General features: G+C 48.2%; 1 protein-coding gene across 3 annotated transcripts in view; it reads left to right on the forward strand.

The window, feature by feature from the left end:
• LOC119465892 (ADP-sugar pyrophosphatase) overlaps positions 1–16,870 on the forward strand; it is a 53,323-nt gene that overhangs the window by 17,102 nt on the left and 19,351 nt on the right. For all 3 annotated transcript variants that reach the window (XR_007464000.1, XM_037726366.2, XM_037726365.2), the window contains exons 2-8: positions 11,108–11,175; positions 11,973–12,025; positions 12,677–12,784; positions 13,503–13,604; positions 13,703–13,758; positions 15,830–15,884; positions 16,678–16,731. Coding sequence is in view for 2 of the 3 variants with exons in the window: in XM_037726366.2 (XP_037582294.1) it covers positions 11,108–11,175; positions 11,973–12,025; positions 12,677–12,784; positions 13,503–13,604; positions 13,703–13,758; positions 15,830–15,884; positions 16,678–16,731 (496 nt within the window). In the remaining variant the exon portion in view is untranslated. The remainder of the gene's footprint in view (positions 1–11,107; positions 11,176–11,972; positions 12,026–12,676; positions 12,785–13,502; positions 13,605–13,702; positions 13,759–15,829; positions 15,885–16,677; positions 16,732–16,870) is intronic.

The raw sequence follows: 16,870 nt of genomic DNA on the forward strand, positions 1-16,870 counted from the left end.
GTTTGCGCTTTGGCCACGCTTTGTTCACCGCAACTTGAGATTGCATGCTGGCTGCTATATGATGGGTTTTCGTGATGCGGATCACGTCGCACGGTTGGCTGATGGGAATTAATCTTTTAAAGCTCGCACCTTCGTGCAAGTCAGTATTTGTGCTCGAGTGCTTTTAACACTGCGCCCTGACGCAGTCTTCTGATACAAGTTATTGATATAACTTGTTAAACTACTACGTGACTACTGGGTTTACTGGACTGCGACTTTAAAACTTCGTTCAATCAGCTGTATCGGTCGATGTGCATGCCGAATAGCCTTAAGTTCATCCCGGCCTTTTATATTGTGAATTGATCGTCAGGCTAAATAAAGTTACTGGTACGCGAATTTGAGTACCAGTCGCCAGCTTGTCTTTGTTTTGTCTCTCGAGCTGTTCTCTGAAAATGAGTGAAAAGTGTTCAAATACTTTTGAAACTAATAATGACGTTACCACGACGCGCGTATATCCCGGCAAGATGTGTGTCCGTCTATTATATTCTTTAGTGTGATTGAAATAATGTAGGCCTTTCCCTTCTAGCATGCCCGATGCTGTTTAGTTTTCGTGATGGCACTTTCCACTATCAAACAACTTTCACTTGAGGTTTGCAGTGCAAGTTGTTTATACATTCGCGCCTTAATCCTGCCACTTGGAACCTACACAACCAGGTATATTACAACTCCGGCGTCAGAACGCTTGTGCTTTGGACGCGGTACCGCTCAGGTGTAAATATAACTCCTAACAATATTCGATGAGACATAACGTTCAAAAGCTACACCGCGACTACGAGGGTCACCGTGACTCAGGATAAATTAAAGATTGGGCTGCACGTTTTGATCTTGTCTACCATGTTGTGTTTCCGTATGCACTTGTCTACATCCTAAAATGATGGTGTCATTGCCTTCGCTTATTACCTTGGTTGTTTATATTTCGCTTACCACGAGTCAAGTCACCGCATTTGACTGTATTGGCCCCCGGGGCACTGAAGATGTATGCGGCATCTGTTCCCATATGGACCTCCGGCGTAATGTCGGAAAGGAATACAATTCCTGAATGTTATTTCGGGGCACTCTTGAATCGTTTACTCAGGCGCTAGCTGACGACGACAAGCGCGGAAAACAAAGGAGCTTGCGGAAGAGTTGACGCGAAGTGCTCGTCATTGCGTGCATGTGTTTACTATTTGCTCATTTTCTCATGTCATTTCTGCGTATTCACTAAACAATGAAATGTTGTTTTAAAAAAAGCCGGCGAAGAAAGTTACCAGCATTTCCAGTATAATTAAGTCAATCAGTCAGTCGGAACATAAAGGTTGCCATGACAGACGCCCGAGTCGACGTCATCCGGCGTAGAAGTCGCGCGAGAGGGACCACGGCGTCAAAGGTTCAAATGAAAACGGCACGACGTTCTGCCCTGCTTTAAATTTTGCGACGTCATGAGAGAAGGGCTATTCTGAAAATCTTGCGGTAAAATTGTGCTCACTCACTACCATGGAGTGTGGACTGAAGTGCGCGCTGACCCCAAAGTAAATTGTGCATGTAATTAACTTTGCGCGAGCCACGGAAAACCGAACCGGCGTTGCAGTTGTCGCCAGCACCACAGCGAAAACTTGGTTTAGAAGTTGTACCTTCACCGCTGCATCCAAAAAATGAGAATGGAAGAAAGATGCGCAACAGCCAATGTGAATCGTTTTCTACAAATCAAATGCCCGTTTGTTGTGCGGTCGCGACTCGGTCGATTACAATGAGAACTGAAGCGACGTTCGTTCTCTCTTCGCATTCGCAAGTACAAATAGACACTACAACGAGTTCTCAGGCTACGTTGCTCAATCTCACACTAGCCATTGTGGATGAAGAGTATAGGCGACGTAATGAGTGGGAATAAAGTAAGAGCTAGAGGCGAAGTGTGCCTGCTGTGTCAATAGCATCGGTGCCATTCGCTTAGGAGTGCCAACTTCCACCGTGGACACCGATCCCACGTGACGGGCTCTTTATCGATAGTTCACTTACGCACCACTTCACTCAAGTTCACCTCTGCCGTTTTTACTCGATTACAGTGCTGTTGTTGCGCGCTAGGGAAAGGCTGGTGTCGCAAACAGCGATGGCACCCAGTATAGAGGCAGGAGTGGACCTCTTCCCGAGCTTTTATCTCTTTTATCAAGGTCATGTCCTTGCCTCCTTTATCTTTCTTGGGACGCGCATACCGGGTGCTATCTTGCGTGTAATTGAATCTTCATTGCAGTGGCCTCTTCAGGTATCGCTTGATAGAGTGAGCACTATAAGCCATCTAGGCGGTGTCGGGAAAAAAAGGAAAGAAAAAAACTTTCTACCGTAAGTGTTCCACGAGGCTTATATACAATCATTAGGAAAACTACTCGGTGCATACATAGTCACCGTGTTCGAAAACCAAGCCGTGAGCAGTCGTCGGCTGAAAAACTAATTTTGTGTTCCATCTTACATTGCCTGCTAGTGGTCACTAGATCTGCTTTAAAAAATTGATAGCTGTTCAATTGCTTGACAACAGAAGTTGAGGACTGATGTTTCCCTACAGCGGGGAATTGAACTGTCTCGCGTTATGTTTCTGTAATTGTTAGATCGATCAACACTGCAAAGAATACCCGATGGCAAATCCCCATTCCGCCCCCGTGTAACGAATGGAACTCGTGTCCCAAGTGCACTTGTTGACGCTACAATCCAATTTGTAAACAACGCCGCGGATAAACACACTGCAGTGGCGTTGTCAAACGAGTCGCTAATGTGTAGCTCAAAATTCTGGCGGCGGGGGTAATGTGTTGAAATGGACGCTGAAAAGCCTGTTAGTCTGTATAGACTATCTTTGATGGCGTTGTCCTGCATAACACTTGCGAGAAAGCGCTGTTTTCTGTGACGCCAAGTGCAGACCGTATGATCTATAACTTATAATGTGTCGGTAAGTGTGACTGGATTAAGTGGAACATTGTCGTTACCGCGGTGGATGACGACGGCCTGATTGGACCTGCTCGCCGGGATTATCATAGCTCTACATTCCTCTTTCGAACATCGCTACTACAATAAGTTCTTCGATCGAGACAAGCAACTTTGTACTCGGCTCCAAACGTGTCCCAAGCTCGATAAGGTTTGTTCGGGATAGGAATGAGGAACCTCTTGACCTACGCGTCCTTTGCATCCTCGAGATTCTCGATCTGCACGTCACTTTCGCCTGCACGATGTCGTTATTTTACTTCCCTCGCCCGCCTGACTCAATAATACAATGGTCTTTACGCACTTGCAGGGTACTCGAAAGTTCAGATCTTCTTAACCCATCGGAATGCTTGATTGGGCTGCCCAGTCAACCCAAGGAGAATCTTTATTTTAACGGACGCGCGCAGTAGAAGTCTGTCATCATTCAAAATGCATAAGGGTTAAAGGAACTAAATATGGTGACAAAATCCACAACCCCATCAGAGTTCTGGTGGTTTTACATGGTCCGTTAAGCAGCGTTAACTGTTAAAATTCAAAGACTGTCGTGTTCGATCGGTGGGCTAGTGGCATTCTCGGGTGTCGCGGCTTCGCTTTGTTGTGCGATGATGAGGACGGAGCGCAAAAGGAAGATAATTAGAAAGAAAGAAAGAAAGAAAGAAAGAAAGAAAGAAAGAAAGAAAGAAAGAAAGAAAGAAAGAAAGAAAGAAAGAAGGAAAGAAAGAGAAACGATGGGTGTTCCAATAGCGAAATTTCCGAATCGAATCGAATACCGAATATTTTCTCATTTCTAAACAAAGTGAGACACTAAGATTGCGTGGAGTCGGCTTAGAAAAAATAAAGGCCATGGCTTATACATACGTGTAATGACGTTCTCAAATGGACTCAATACCGCCATCTCGGGAGCTCGAACTGAAACCCTGATTGCATGTGGTGCGCAGCATCACAATGACAGTATACGAAACACAGGAACAGATAGTCGCCGTATATTGAAGGAGGAAAGTGTAATGCTATAGCGCCACTTATCGTTCTAAAGAGTGAGTGAGTGAGTGAGTGAGTGAGTGAGTGAGTGAGTGAGTGAGTGAGTGAGTGAGTGAGTGAGTGAGTGAGTGAGTGAGTGAGTGAGTGAACTTTATTGGGTCCACAATAGACGCGAGTAAACTCGACGTCACCTGGCTAGGCCCACTCGGGGACCATCAGGTCAAACCTGATGGCCCTCTCGCGGGCCCTCTGGACTGCCAGGATTTGAGAGGTCTGAGCCTGGGCCTTAATAAGCATCATCATTTCCTCTTGGGTGAAAGGGGGACCGGCAGATGCGCAGTCCCACAGGACATGCTCGAAGTCCGCATAACCACCACACAGGGGGCAGTCCGGGCTTGGGAACCGTTCGGGGTACATTGTGTGCAGTGCTGCGGGGCTTGGGTAAGTGCTGGTTTGTAGAAGTCTGAGAGTCACTGCCTGGGCCCTGCACAGTGAGGAGTGCGGCGGAGGCAGAAGTCTTCTTGATAGGTAATTGTGTTTGCATATCTCGTTGTACGAGCAGAGAGGCTCGGGTCGCCCTAGAGAGGAGGCATTACCCGGCGCACGGTCAGTCAAACCTCGTGCAGCCGAGTGTGCCTCCTCGTTGGGGTTGAGCGAGGCACCTTCAATGTTTCCAAGGTGCGCAGGGAACCAGGCCAATGAGTGATCTTTGAGGTCTTTGGCGTTTTGGATGATACGTAGGGCCTGGGGAGCCACCATTCCCATCTGGAAGGCCCTGATAGCGGTCTTGGAGTCTGAATAAATTGTGTCATGTATATCGTCCGTCAATGCAAGAGCGATGGCAACCTGTTCTGCAACGCTGGAACTAGAAGTGCGGATGGTAGCACAGCTGATGATTTTCGAATCACAGTTGATGACCACTGAGGAGAAGGCTTGTTCTTGAGCGTTCTAAAGAGATGCAAATATGGTGACATTGTCCAAATACACTATATAAAATATCTTTGCCCATAAATTGAGAAAACAATTTTGTAAGCTGCCTGAAGAAGGCTAAGCATTTTTAGTGAATGGTCGAAAATCGTGGAGCAAAAGTTGGCTACTACATGCGATCACCCGGCAATTGGTTTCTCTTCGTAGAAACCTTGCGGCGGGAACGTTCGGACAGTCGCCGATTGCACAATATGGCTTTGTCCATGTATACTCAATTAAGTGTTGTTCTTAGATTCGAACCGAATATTCGATGGCTTCAAATACTTAATTCTCCAATCGTAATAGCAAGGACTACTCGATTAGAATTCGAAATCTCGAATATTCTTCGCACGCCCAGAAGAAAACGCTCTCGTTACTTGGTGCGGAGATTTTCCTCTACCACGTTTCGCATATAGCCCAAATGTTGCTTCGGGACGTCAAACGTCGATAATGATTATCACACTCATGTTCGATCTAAACGGGCACGCTCTTCTCCGGCACGCTGCGCTCGTGCTGCCATCATAACCGCTGCGCTCTCGCAAACAAGCCCGTACTATAATCTTATCCCGTAACCGCGCGATATCGTATGCCTCAATTCTTACATTCTTTCCTACAACAACAGCAACAATGACGAAACACCCCGTGTATAGTGACCGAGGAAAGGCGGCCTTGAGCTCGCTCTCTCTGCACCGGTTGCGTCAGAATATGTTTGCAACGTTGCTGGTAAGAGCAGGCAACGGCGGCGATGTTCGCGGTCAAGGTTGCCCGCGGGGGTCCAGTCCTGCCCAGATTAGAAGGCAGCGCGAACCGGCTCGGGCCAATGAGAGTCTCGGCGGCGGCATTATAGGCGCGACCAGTGCCAAGGTTTTGCGGAAGCTTGACCGCCACGTCCTCTCTCTCTCTCGGCATCACGTGCTACGAGAGTGATGGTGGACGGTGTTGTGTGCGTCGGCGGCGGCCAAGTTTAGACGTCTACGCCGGCACATGATTGTCGTATAGCGCGCGGTGCCGATAACGTCGCCTATGGCTAGAGAGCGTGTGTGTGTGTGTTGTGGCAGCGTTTGTATAATAGTAGGCGACGAGGAAGAGCTCGGATATACGATAGGCACTTCAGGATGTTTGCTTTGCCTTTTTTAGAGATTGCACGCGCGGTGCGGCGGTGATAGCGAGAGCCGACTTAAGGAGGTCGCGAAGCTAGCGTTCAGACGAGGCTAGCGATCCGATTGTGCTCTCTGTCGGGGTGAAGATGCGGTCTGACCGCATAAACATTTCAACTGATCTCTAGGCTGGTTTCCGCTGACGTGTTTAAAAGCAAGGTGCCGCTTGCATGAAACTTTATACCTTTGTTTTGTGAAAATCAGTGTAGAGAGATTTTACTGATAGGAAAGACGTCAGCTAGTGGGCTTTAGTCTGCTACTCTGCAGTCGGAAAGAGGGAAAGGAAGTAGTTGGTGTAAAAATACAAACAAGATGGATGAATGAAATCAAAATCAAGTCACAATACGCCGCGTATTAACTTTGCATGACTTAATTTCTTAAAGGCTTTGTACACACACACACACACACACACACACACACACACACACACATATATATATATATATATATATATATATATGTATGCCGCCATGCTCTAGTGATTTTTGTGGGAAACGCTCTGGCTGACGGTATACTTGTTGCTAGGCGCCTCCCGTGATCTGACGGAATACAACGTCTGTGCAGCGGCGCCGATAGCCGACAGACGCCCAGTATCTGCATACGCGGTCATCACGTGCTGGTCAGTTGGCAAGGGATCGTTCTTTTTCTCGCGCGTCAAGAGCGGAGTTGGCGCTGATTCAGAGGATATAACAAAGAAACAAACGAAAAGAGAACACGAAGGGAACGGCCTTTTGGTGGCGCGCACCCCCGGTAATCTCGCTGGACGAGCGGTTTCCACTTACCTCGGCAGAAAAGACATGCAAACGACCAGCGGCACAGACTATTCCTCCTCTCTGTCTCGTCGCTGCCCGAGAGAGACGCCGGCGGCGATACCGAATGCGTAGGCGCTCGAGCTTCGTCGCGGTTTCCCGCAGCTTATCTCGGTCGCCGAAGCACCGCACTGCGCCGTCCTCGAGAGCTGCTGCGGCCCTCTGCCACCATTGTCACGTCCGTGCCAAGCCTAGGTGGTGTTGGCCAAGCCAAGCCAAGCCAAGCAGGCTCGCTGCGTATGCATACGGCACGTGGCCGGAAAAAAGAACTGACAAAAAGGCCGGGCACTCGACGAAGCCCGTTTGACTCGCTAATAGGTTTGCGTTGCACTTCGCCCGTAAGCACCAGTGTCACGGATTTGTTTTCCCGATAAACGTTGTAGCACTTAAGCGAGGCCGCTCCGTTGTGCGCACGGCCCCTAAAGGCGGTTAAGACTGCAGTGTACGCTTCCTGGACACTCGTCTGTACCGACCTGCAGTGGGCAGTGATAAACTGATAAGCCCCGGATAAGGCAGCAGCGACGCACTCGAACCGAAACCGAATAGGTTGTATCTTTGGAGAGCCCATTATGTATTCCGGGAAGGGGGGGGGGGGGGGGGGCTGCTGTCCACAGTGATGACATTTACGATCGTAATCGTGGGCGCAGCAGCGTCAAACACGTGATTCGGGTCGAGAGGATCCAACGAATAATTGTGCAGGGGGGTGATTTAAGTACATGGCCACAGGAGGTCACGCTGTCGAACGTGCTGCTGGGCTCATACTTGCAGATGTAAGAAACGCACACTTTAGACGGGACCAAGAAAAACGAAGTCGACAAAACACAAACCCGCAACTTAAGTTCTACTAAACTTTAGATACGAGTTAGCGCTTCTCTTGTGTTTACTTTCTTTTGGCCCCCCTAGCATGTACGGTCGTCATCAGTATGAAAGGGCGCACCTATATTTTTTTTTCAAACGCCCATAGGGGATAAACACACATGCCCTCCATAAAAGTGTTCAATGACACTAAAACTTCATCAGGAAAACTGATTAAGTATCGAGTTCCTAAATTTGAACCAATGCATAACGAGTTATCGTAGCTTTAAAAAAATTGCTGTTCCATTTCATATTGATGACGACTGTACGCTTCTTACATCTGCATGTTGTTGCTTTTTCTCGATGCACCAGCTAGCCGTCCAGCCACCGTACCTGTGACGTGCAGTTGCGACCCGACGTTGCACGCTGCCTCCATCTTGTGACGTCATATTGTTCGAACGATGACTTGGCACTTATTTTGCACTGCACTGCAGCCAGAATCAACGGAACAGCTTGTTACCAAACGTTGAGCTATCGGCGTGCGAGCCGTCGGCATTACGTTTGCCGGCCTCAAAGAACGTGCTCACTATGTCAGTAAACTAGATGCCTTCTAAATGCGCTGACTACTTCTTGGGTTCCTCGTGAAAGCAAGGGCGCTTACGCAAAATTTTTGGTAGAGGGGTGCCCGAGGCCCCAAAATATCTTTCGGTGGCATGAATTTGCATTCAACTTCGTTCGCGAGAAAAAAAAAAATTATATTGTCCTTTACTGAACTGTACAGAACAAGCTTCTTATTGAAATGAGTAATGTTAATTGATTGATTTGCTATAGCGGCCAACATAAACATCGGCCAGAAACGGTCGCTTATGGAACAAGCACGCGCGGATCCCGATGCCGGCACTTCAGGTTGACCCAATGTTGTGACCGCATAACGTTTGCGGTGATCGAGTGAACTACGTTCGTGTGTGTTATTGGGCGCGTGAAAACACACTGCGTTTAGTTATGGCACATTCTACATTCGGCTGATCGAAAGCGAGTGTTATTTAGGATCACGTTCGCCCGGTACATTCAGGGCGCCGCGATCCAGCTCATAACACTCGCGAGGCGCGCTGTGCACCTGCGAGCTATAGGAGCGCGACCGAGTTCTGGCAGAATCCCGGTCACGTGGCTCCTCCGATTGCTCGGGGAGCATGTTGAACATTCGGGTTGGAGCAGCGCCACCTAGATAGCACTAGGCCTGTTGCCTCCGATCCGTGACGTCATGCTATACCTGACCCGAAATTTCCATTGCCAAGCGTGGCGTGACGAAAGCGGTGACGTCGCAGTCGCCGCTGCTTACTCGGGAGCATCCCCATTAGATTCCGTGGCAGTCGGGTCAGGTAGCGTGACGTCATGCATCGGAGTGAACAGGCCTTGTGCTATCTAGGTGGTGGTGTTGGTTGGATCAAGGTATGGGAACCAGTCGAACGTATATACCTTTAGTAAGCGAAAGTTGTTTACTTCAGTTTACACTGCCCACAAAAACTACGAGCCTCGCTTTGTGAAATATTCCAATACCGTGCTATCGCTGTCAATAATGAGCGAAACTGCGAAACGGTTTTTTTTTTTTTTTTTTTTTTTGCTACAGGTCTGGAAGGTTGGCGCTTTATAGTTAGCTTTATAAACTCTAGGTGACGCGACAGTCACTGAGCTCTGATTATGAAACATGGTGGCCTGTTTCGAGTTTCGCAACAGGAGTGGTTGAGGCGCTCTGGTTAAAGCGTTCCGACAACAGCACGTCGCACCCAGCAGTTGCACGTGATGATCATCTCGTAAACAGGATACACGTCGACACCTTCCAGCTCATTAAGTTGCGCACGCTAGTGTCGGTTAGAAAACGATATGTGCCGTCGTTGGGACAGCAGACTGCCCAAGGTCGATCCAAATGGTCGCGAAGCTTCGGGCGAAAAGCGGTTCAGAACAAATTGTCACCGACATCAGCAAGGGTGGTTATGGGAGCAGCGATTGAAGCGCGACTATGTTTGGAGGGAACAAACATTGCGAAAGAAAAAAGCGTTTTTTAATTCAAGCGATACACAGTTAGATTCATTCAACGAAAATAAAATTCCTAATCAATTTTATATACGCATGGCGAGAAAAGAACCACTCTATTTTACTTGATCATTATCATAAATACCTTCTTCAGCGCCCACCGTAAGAGCGCCACCGATAGCGGCGGGCGTTGACGCCGCTATCACTTGCAATGCAATGCAGCTCTTGAAGTGGACAGAAAGGCGCGCTCGTAAAGTTCACGCCCCCCTCACATGTTGCGTTGCTTTGCTTGTCGACGTTTGTCTGAATTTGGTGACGCATGTAGTTTCATTGTTTCTTAACCTGTTCAGTCAAAAGCAGTGAGTTGCGACCGCCAGGTAATTGTTCAGTTTAGTTGTTTTCTTGTGACAGCGCTGGCCGACGGGCTTGGCGTCCGACGAAAGGACGAGCACTCTACGCCCAAAGCGTTCGTCGGCCTCCAAACAAAGTATGTTCTGCGCAAGGGTGTGGTTTCGACACCCGTATGGCTGAACTTTTCCTGCATCGGTTTCCGCGCTGAAAGCTCGAAGCGCCCATCACGTCGAATGGCGAGGCATTTGAATATACAGCTGTAATGGCAGGCCCCCGAAGGCAAATTTCGCGCCTTTCAGAACGAAATGACGTCACTTCTGCTTTTAACGAATATGGCGTCACATTATTTTTTCTTCCGCCGGAAGTGTTCCCTCCTCACATAGATGGCGCTAAGCCCCATGAACCGCCCATGAACGGCCATGTTTTGAACGTATGGGCTTCTATGGAAGCTTCGCTACCAGGTGTATTTACCTTGGACTGCCTTGCGGGAAAGCTGACCTAGCAGGCTGGAACATGCGGGCTGTTGATAGGACGACAGTGTGCGCGGCGCATCACCCGTGCATCTCGTTATGCGCTACCATGGCGCTTTATGGGACGGGTCAGGTGACGAAGGCGACACAGCACGGCGCTAAAACTAACTGGAGCTTTATATTCTGATACTGGTATCAATAAATATCGACAACAGTATCAACACTTGCAAAACGAAGAAAAGACAAAAAAAAAAGCATGTCTATACAGATGATGTGCATGTGCAACAGAGCAGGTATTTTTGAAGGCGTGGCGGTCGACTGTTGCCATCATTCAGGGAGCGATAGCGAACGCAGTTCTCATTTCCGCGAGGCTGACGAAAGGGTTGCTTACACATTTGTCATTCAGCTTGTGATCAGACGTGTGTTTTCAGCGCGGCAGTTGTGTCGTCTTCGATCTTGTCACATCGCCCTAGCGCTGGTATCGCATAATGAAAAACCAACAAGCCCGACGCAATGCGTTAGTGTCGTGCACTCACTCGTCCTTCCTGGTTTCTTTATCTGTGCGCAGGTGATCGCCCGCGGCGAACACATGTCGCTTGCCAAGTACAAGTACGTGGACGCCACCGGCAGTCAAAAGTGAGTACAGTGCTCTGCGCTTCTTCGCGCGCCCAATCCATCGCGTATACTGCGGTATCCAATCCAAGCTGCCACGCTGATTTTTTTTTTTTCTTTTTTACTTCGATAGAAATTATACGGACGCACAAGGTGTCGCCGTACTGTCGCGGTATCGACGCCACATGTGCGCGGTTCGCACGTGGCGGGTTTAGAAGCGTCTCCCGAGACGCGCAGTGCGTTTGGCTGCAAAAACGACGAAGCCAGTGGACGCAATCGTCATGCTCTGCAGCGGAACCGAGGAAGCTTTTTTTTTTGCATTCCTCGGTTGCCAAGAAAGTTGTGCGCGCACACACACGTTAGCATTCCAGCTGAGCAGCTATACGTGCGTACAACACCGTGGTGCATATACACTGGTCTAAGTGGAAGGACCAGCAAACGACAAGCTTTAAAACAACCTAACCCTTTCACTGGGCGCCGACAGACGCCGTTTTCCGTCTGTCGTCTCGTGCACTACATCGAGGCGCGATGCCTGTGACGCCGCAGCAGGCGTTCCTCATCGCGTCAACGTTTTGAGACGCCTGGCATCTGCCAGGGTGCTGTTCCCGTGGCGCGCGCTCCAGTACGTTGTCTCGCGTGCTTCGTCGCAACAGCACAGTATCGCTTCCGCGTATTGTTTGAACACCATCCGAGGAGCTTGAGAGCAACACTAACAACCTTGCTATCGCGTTCAATACTTCGCTCTTTGGCAGAAACTGCCAGTTTTATTCCGCTACTTCGATTGGCTCGCGAGTGAACGAGTGCCTTCTCCGTTCTTGCAGGATCTGGGAGGTGGCCGAACGATGCCAGAAGGCCAAGAGCAGCGAGTCTGACTGTAAGTACGACCGCAATAGATGCAGCCCATGTAGATATGCTGAATCGCAGCGCAGCGCAAAGGGGTTGTCACACGGAGAAAACACAGAAATAGTTCCTGCCTTTATTTTTTGTTCACCTTGCGTTCGAACATGATTCACCATTGTGAATGCATACATCCACTGCGCCTTAACTAAGTTCAATTTCAGTTTATGTGGCGCACACGGGCGTGCTCTCGAAGGTTCGATTCGAAAAACCTGGAAAGTCGCAGCTTGAAAGTTAACGCATTAGCATAAGTGTGATTTACAAGTTATAACACAACAAACTAAAAGATAAAATATCCTCGACTCTAATAATTTGCTGGCCGCGAGTGTTCTTTTTTTATTTGCTTCTTTCGTTAAACCCGCCTTGAGCCTGCTAGTATACGTGTTGTTACAAGATAACCATCGTTGTCACACCTGTCTGCACCTTCAGGCGCAGTCACCCATTCCTCTTCGCCGAAGGTTTCTTTCTGCCGTCTAAATGCCGGCTCTGGAGACCTTCGCACGTGCGAACTAAACGAATCACTGCTACAACTGCATCGTGCTCGAAAGCAATGGCGCTCTTTCACTATATATAGTGTTGCCACACTCGCCCACCAGTATTGCAATCGAATCGTGATTTCCTTTCGCAGCCGTCTGCGCGCTTCCCATCCTGCGCCGCATGCTGAAGTACGACTGCCTGGTTCTCGTCAAGCAGTACCGGCCTTCCATGAAAGCCTTCACCCTGGAGTTCCCCGCTGGTGAGGCGCTGCATTGAATTGCCTCGCGCGTTCTCATATGTATAGCCTCTTTTTATTCTTTTATATCCTAGTTCGCTCGGGACCAACTCGGGCTTCTCCATTTAAATACCCGTAAAACTCGGAAATGCGCTCTCGTTATCATAACCGCTAAAACCGATTTGAATGGAATTTGCTGCATTTGAAAGCGAACGTTAAGTTCTAGAAACTGCAGGGAGATGATACAGGGTGTTTTTTTTAGACGGTCCAAAATTTAAAAAAAATCGCCTGTGTCAGATTCCTTCATCTAAATCAATCGATGATGCGGCCATTATTTCTACGAGAAATCAAAATGCCTAGTTAAATAATCATTATAATTACACTGACTTTTTATTTAATGTTACGGCACATATTTAAATCTAAGAATTATAGCCGGTGAGTTAGCAAGGCGTATCCACTCGGAACGAATTCTATGGAATGCAGCACTTTCAAGGTTTTAATCTTCAAAGTGTCCGACGAATGCATTGGTGTTCCGTTTACTTTTGTGCTTCGATGCGTAAAACGGCGTTTCCTTGAACGAAAGACAACCTATGGGGTTGTCGCTCGTACGGAAACCAGCAAGTAAACCGAATGATGTCGTACAAACTCGCTCCAGTCGAAAATTTGTACATTATACTGTCACGTTCGATCGACTGTGTTCACTGAGTTCCACGTTTGCTTTCCTTTTTTTTTCTTTCCGCAGGCGTCGTTGAGCCCCTGGACTCCACGTCAGAAGCCGCAGCATTGCGCCGGCTCAACTCGCAAACTGGCTACACGTGCACCGGCCTCAAGAAGACCAGCCCTCGTAAGTCCCCTAGCCACCGAGACTTTGCGTTGGTCTATATCGAAACATGTGCTGACCAGTGGGCCTAATTCCTGCTTCCTGTCTTCTCACCTCTGCAGTTACGGCCTCTGACCCAGTCCACACAGCGTGCACCACGAAGCTCGTCTCGGTCGAGGTGAGGACACGTGTATACCATATAGATTCGTGTAAGGGCCGCAACCCCAAATTTGAGGAAATGTCCAACGGTGAAGCAATCGATTTTGGTGACCCGATGCGCGTGCCGCTACTAGATGTCGAGAGCTGCGCGTTGACCTCTGATGCAATGTTACATCCGGGGTGTGTACAAGTCCAAGGCTAGCTGCGCCGGCAAGAGTTTAAGCAAAAGGTTCGGTCCCGTGTAAGGGCCGCACCTCGTCACAATTGTGGGGGAAAAGTGCGGCCTTTACACGAGTATATACGGTGTCGGTTGCCGTTGTTGCCGCTCCCTTCAGAGTTAATGCCGTTTATCTATAAAGTCACTTACGCGTGCATTCTGTCGTGGCGTGAACTATTTATGGCTGGAATTGGATCACGTGACGGCGACTGGCCAATCAGTGGCGCGGCGGTGAAAAAAATGTCAGTTTCGCCCTAAGGGCGAAGCAATGAATGCGATAGCAACACAGCAATGTCATACGAAGTAAGGTGAGCGGCTTTGGTAGCAATATGAATTGTAGTAAACATGAGCTGATTAAGTAAGCAGGTGTGCTGCGGCGTAAGTAGACCGACATGAAGAGAGACTCGATGACCACGAGAAGGCGCGTGTGAAACGGTGGTGTTGATGAGAAGCGCTTCCCGTGGGCAGCGCGCGTGCGAAGGGACACACCTGTAGCGCTGCACTGCCGATCCGGGCAGCATTACATGTGTAGCGTGCGTTGGAAAATGTGGCCCGACTATTACTAACTGAATGAACAAGCGTGGTGAGAGCGCGCACAAACAAACATGAATAGATCACACTGAATGACTGCAGACAACGACTGTCAAAACGCTGGCAGCAAGCGCATATATACGCCGCAGCAGCGGGCGAAGGTACGTGCGGTCTATCGCTTCAACAGAAACTGAGCGGCGAACGCATAGTGCATAAAGGTCAGAGCCGTGTGGAGATAAGAGACGGTGCGGCGAGCGACGAGCGCGGTTGTTGGCAGAGGAAAAGTGCGCCCCCCCCCCCCCCCCCCCCCGCTTCCTCCGGCGCTGGCTTCCCGCTTCGTTGCTTGCGCGTGGGAGATTGAGTGCGTTCGCTCTCCGTTCGCTCGGGCATACGGCGCGCGGTGAAGATTTTATCTATACGGAACCTCACGGCGACGGCTACGGCTACGGCGACGGCGACGGCAGAAATCCGGTTGAAGTGTCCATATAATTGCTTTCGCAATAAAAAGCGTTGCGGTAATTTCCAAGTTCCGGTGACTTTGCGTGTACCTATGGGAGGATGAACCATTAATCGTGCGCAACGGACAAAATGCGTAGGAGATCAAATACTGATGGCAGGTGCTTTGGGTGATGAAGCGGCGCCCTTTCTCTGCGCATTTCGTTACGCGTGTTTACAATAAACTTTGATGCCTCTTAGGGATGTGGAATCGCACGATGAGCCATTCGAATGAGCGGTCATTTTAAATCACTAATAATTTTTGGTAGAAGTTAATTGGTTGAAAATCACTAAGTAATATCATCCAAGTCTCTGGGTTCAAATAATCGGTCTGCGGGTTCAAATAATCCAACCTATATGCACTTCGTTCGCAGGCTGCACTCTCAGCGAGTGCATGCCTGAATTTGTAGTGAAAACAGTTAGCTGCATTGTAAATAATACCATCCCTACAGTAACAGCCATGCTCGTTTCTAGAGCACAACGGATTTTTTTTTACTTGTCTGAATGTCGCGAACGTCACGACTGATTAGTGAGTTAATAGTTAATAGAAATTAGTGAGTTAATGGACTTTCAATGTTTCAATGTAGACGTTCAATATTACGTCAATAACAAAACAAGTCCTGAAATTGAAATGGCATAATGGTGTTTCAACGAAATGTACTGGGCCAATTATATGCACTTGACGATAAAGTCCTCAATGATGTTTCAACGATCGCTCAATGTACTTTCAATATCATTTGTTGGCATCGATCAAAAAATTTTCAATGACGTTTCTACAAACATTTTCTACGGCTATGTTGCTTAAGCATAAGATGTATTACTGATATTGTGACGCTCTCTTCTGCAGATCAACGGCGATGATCTCCGCAACCTCAACGCCCAGCAGAAGTTCGGCGAGGGAGGTTAGTATATCAACAATATTTTGAGATGCCATCCTAATGCAATTTTTTGAAAATAAAACATTTAAATCTTTAAATGGGCCATCTAGCTGTTGGGGTAATCGCTTGTACGCACTTATCGCTCGTGCACTAGCTCTTTGCGCTGACGTTATTCCTGGGCCTGTCACGGCGTTAAGCATACATACACAGAACGTCCTTTGGTGGCGCAAACAGCTTACAAGCCGTCAACAGAGTTTGCGAAGTAACAGAAAACGTAATCCACTCTGGAGTCGTTACACAAGCAAACACTAATTCCGGCTTACACGCCACTTAATTCGGATGTTACGAGGTCGCATTCAACGAGCAAGCAGCGGGCACTGCTAGTAAGATGTCCAGGAGCACGGCGTTTTTATGTCATAATTTGATTAAGACACGGTTCGTTATTAACGGATCATCATCATCATCATCAGCCTATATTATGTCCACTGCAGGGCCTCTCTCTGTGATCTCCAATTTCCCCTGTCTTGCGCTGATACCAACTTGCGCCTGCAAATTTCCCAACTTCATCACCTCACCTAGTTTTCTGCCATCCTCGACTGCGCTATTTTGGTTAAAATAACTATGGAGATCATTACGATGCGCATTTCTCACCGTTAATAAGTCTAACGCGACATACACGATATAGCGCCTATTGCTAGTTGCCGTCGCTTTGTGTTATAAAAGTGCTATGAAACTGGTGCACTAAAAATGTGGAAAATAACGAGAGAAAACCAACACGATTCTTCGTGCTAACGTCTTTCCTTGCTTGGTTTTGCAGAGTTCTACGAAGTTGTCCAGGTCCCCATGAACGACGTTCTTAAGCGGTTAAATGGTAAGCCCTCCCTTGTCTTCACTTTGGTTTGTAATAACTGGAAACGCTAAAAAAATCCTTTGCAAGCGTCGGAGATAACTCTCACAAAGATTTTATGCTATGTTTTTCAATGTAAAAATTTCGCAATCTTTTTGTAACT

Source organism: Dermacentor silvarum, chromosome 10, assembly GCF_013339745.2.
Source record: "Dermacentor silvarum isolate Dsil-2018 chromosome 10, BIME_Dsil_1.4, whole genome shotgun sequence".
Lineage (NCBI taxonomy): Eukaryota > Metazoa > Arthropoda > Arachnida > Ixodida > Ixodidae > Dermacentor > Dermacentor silvarum.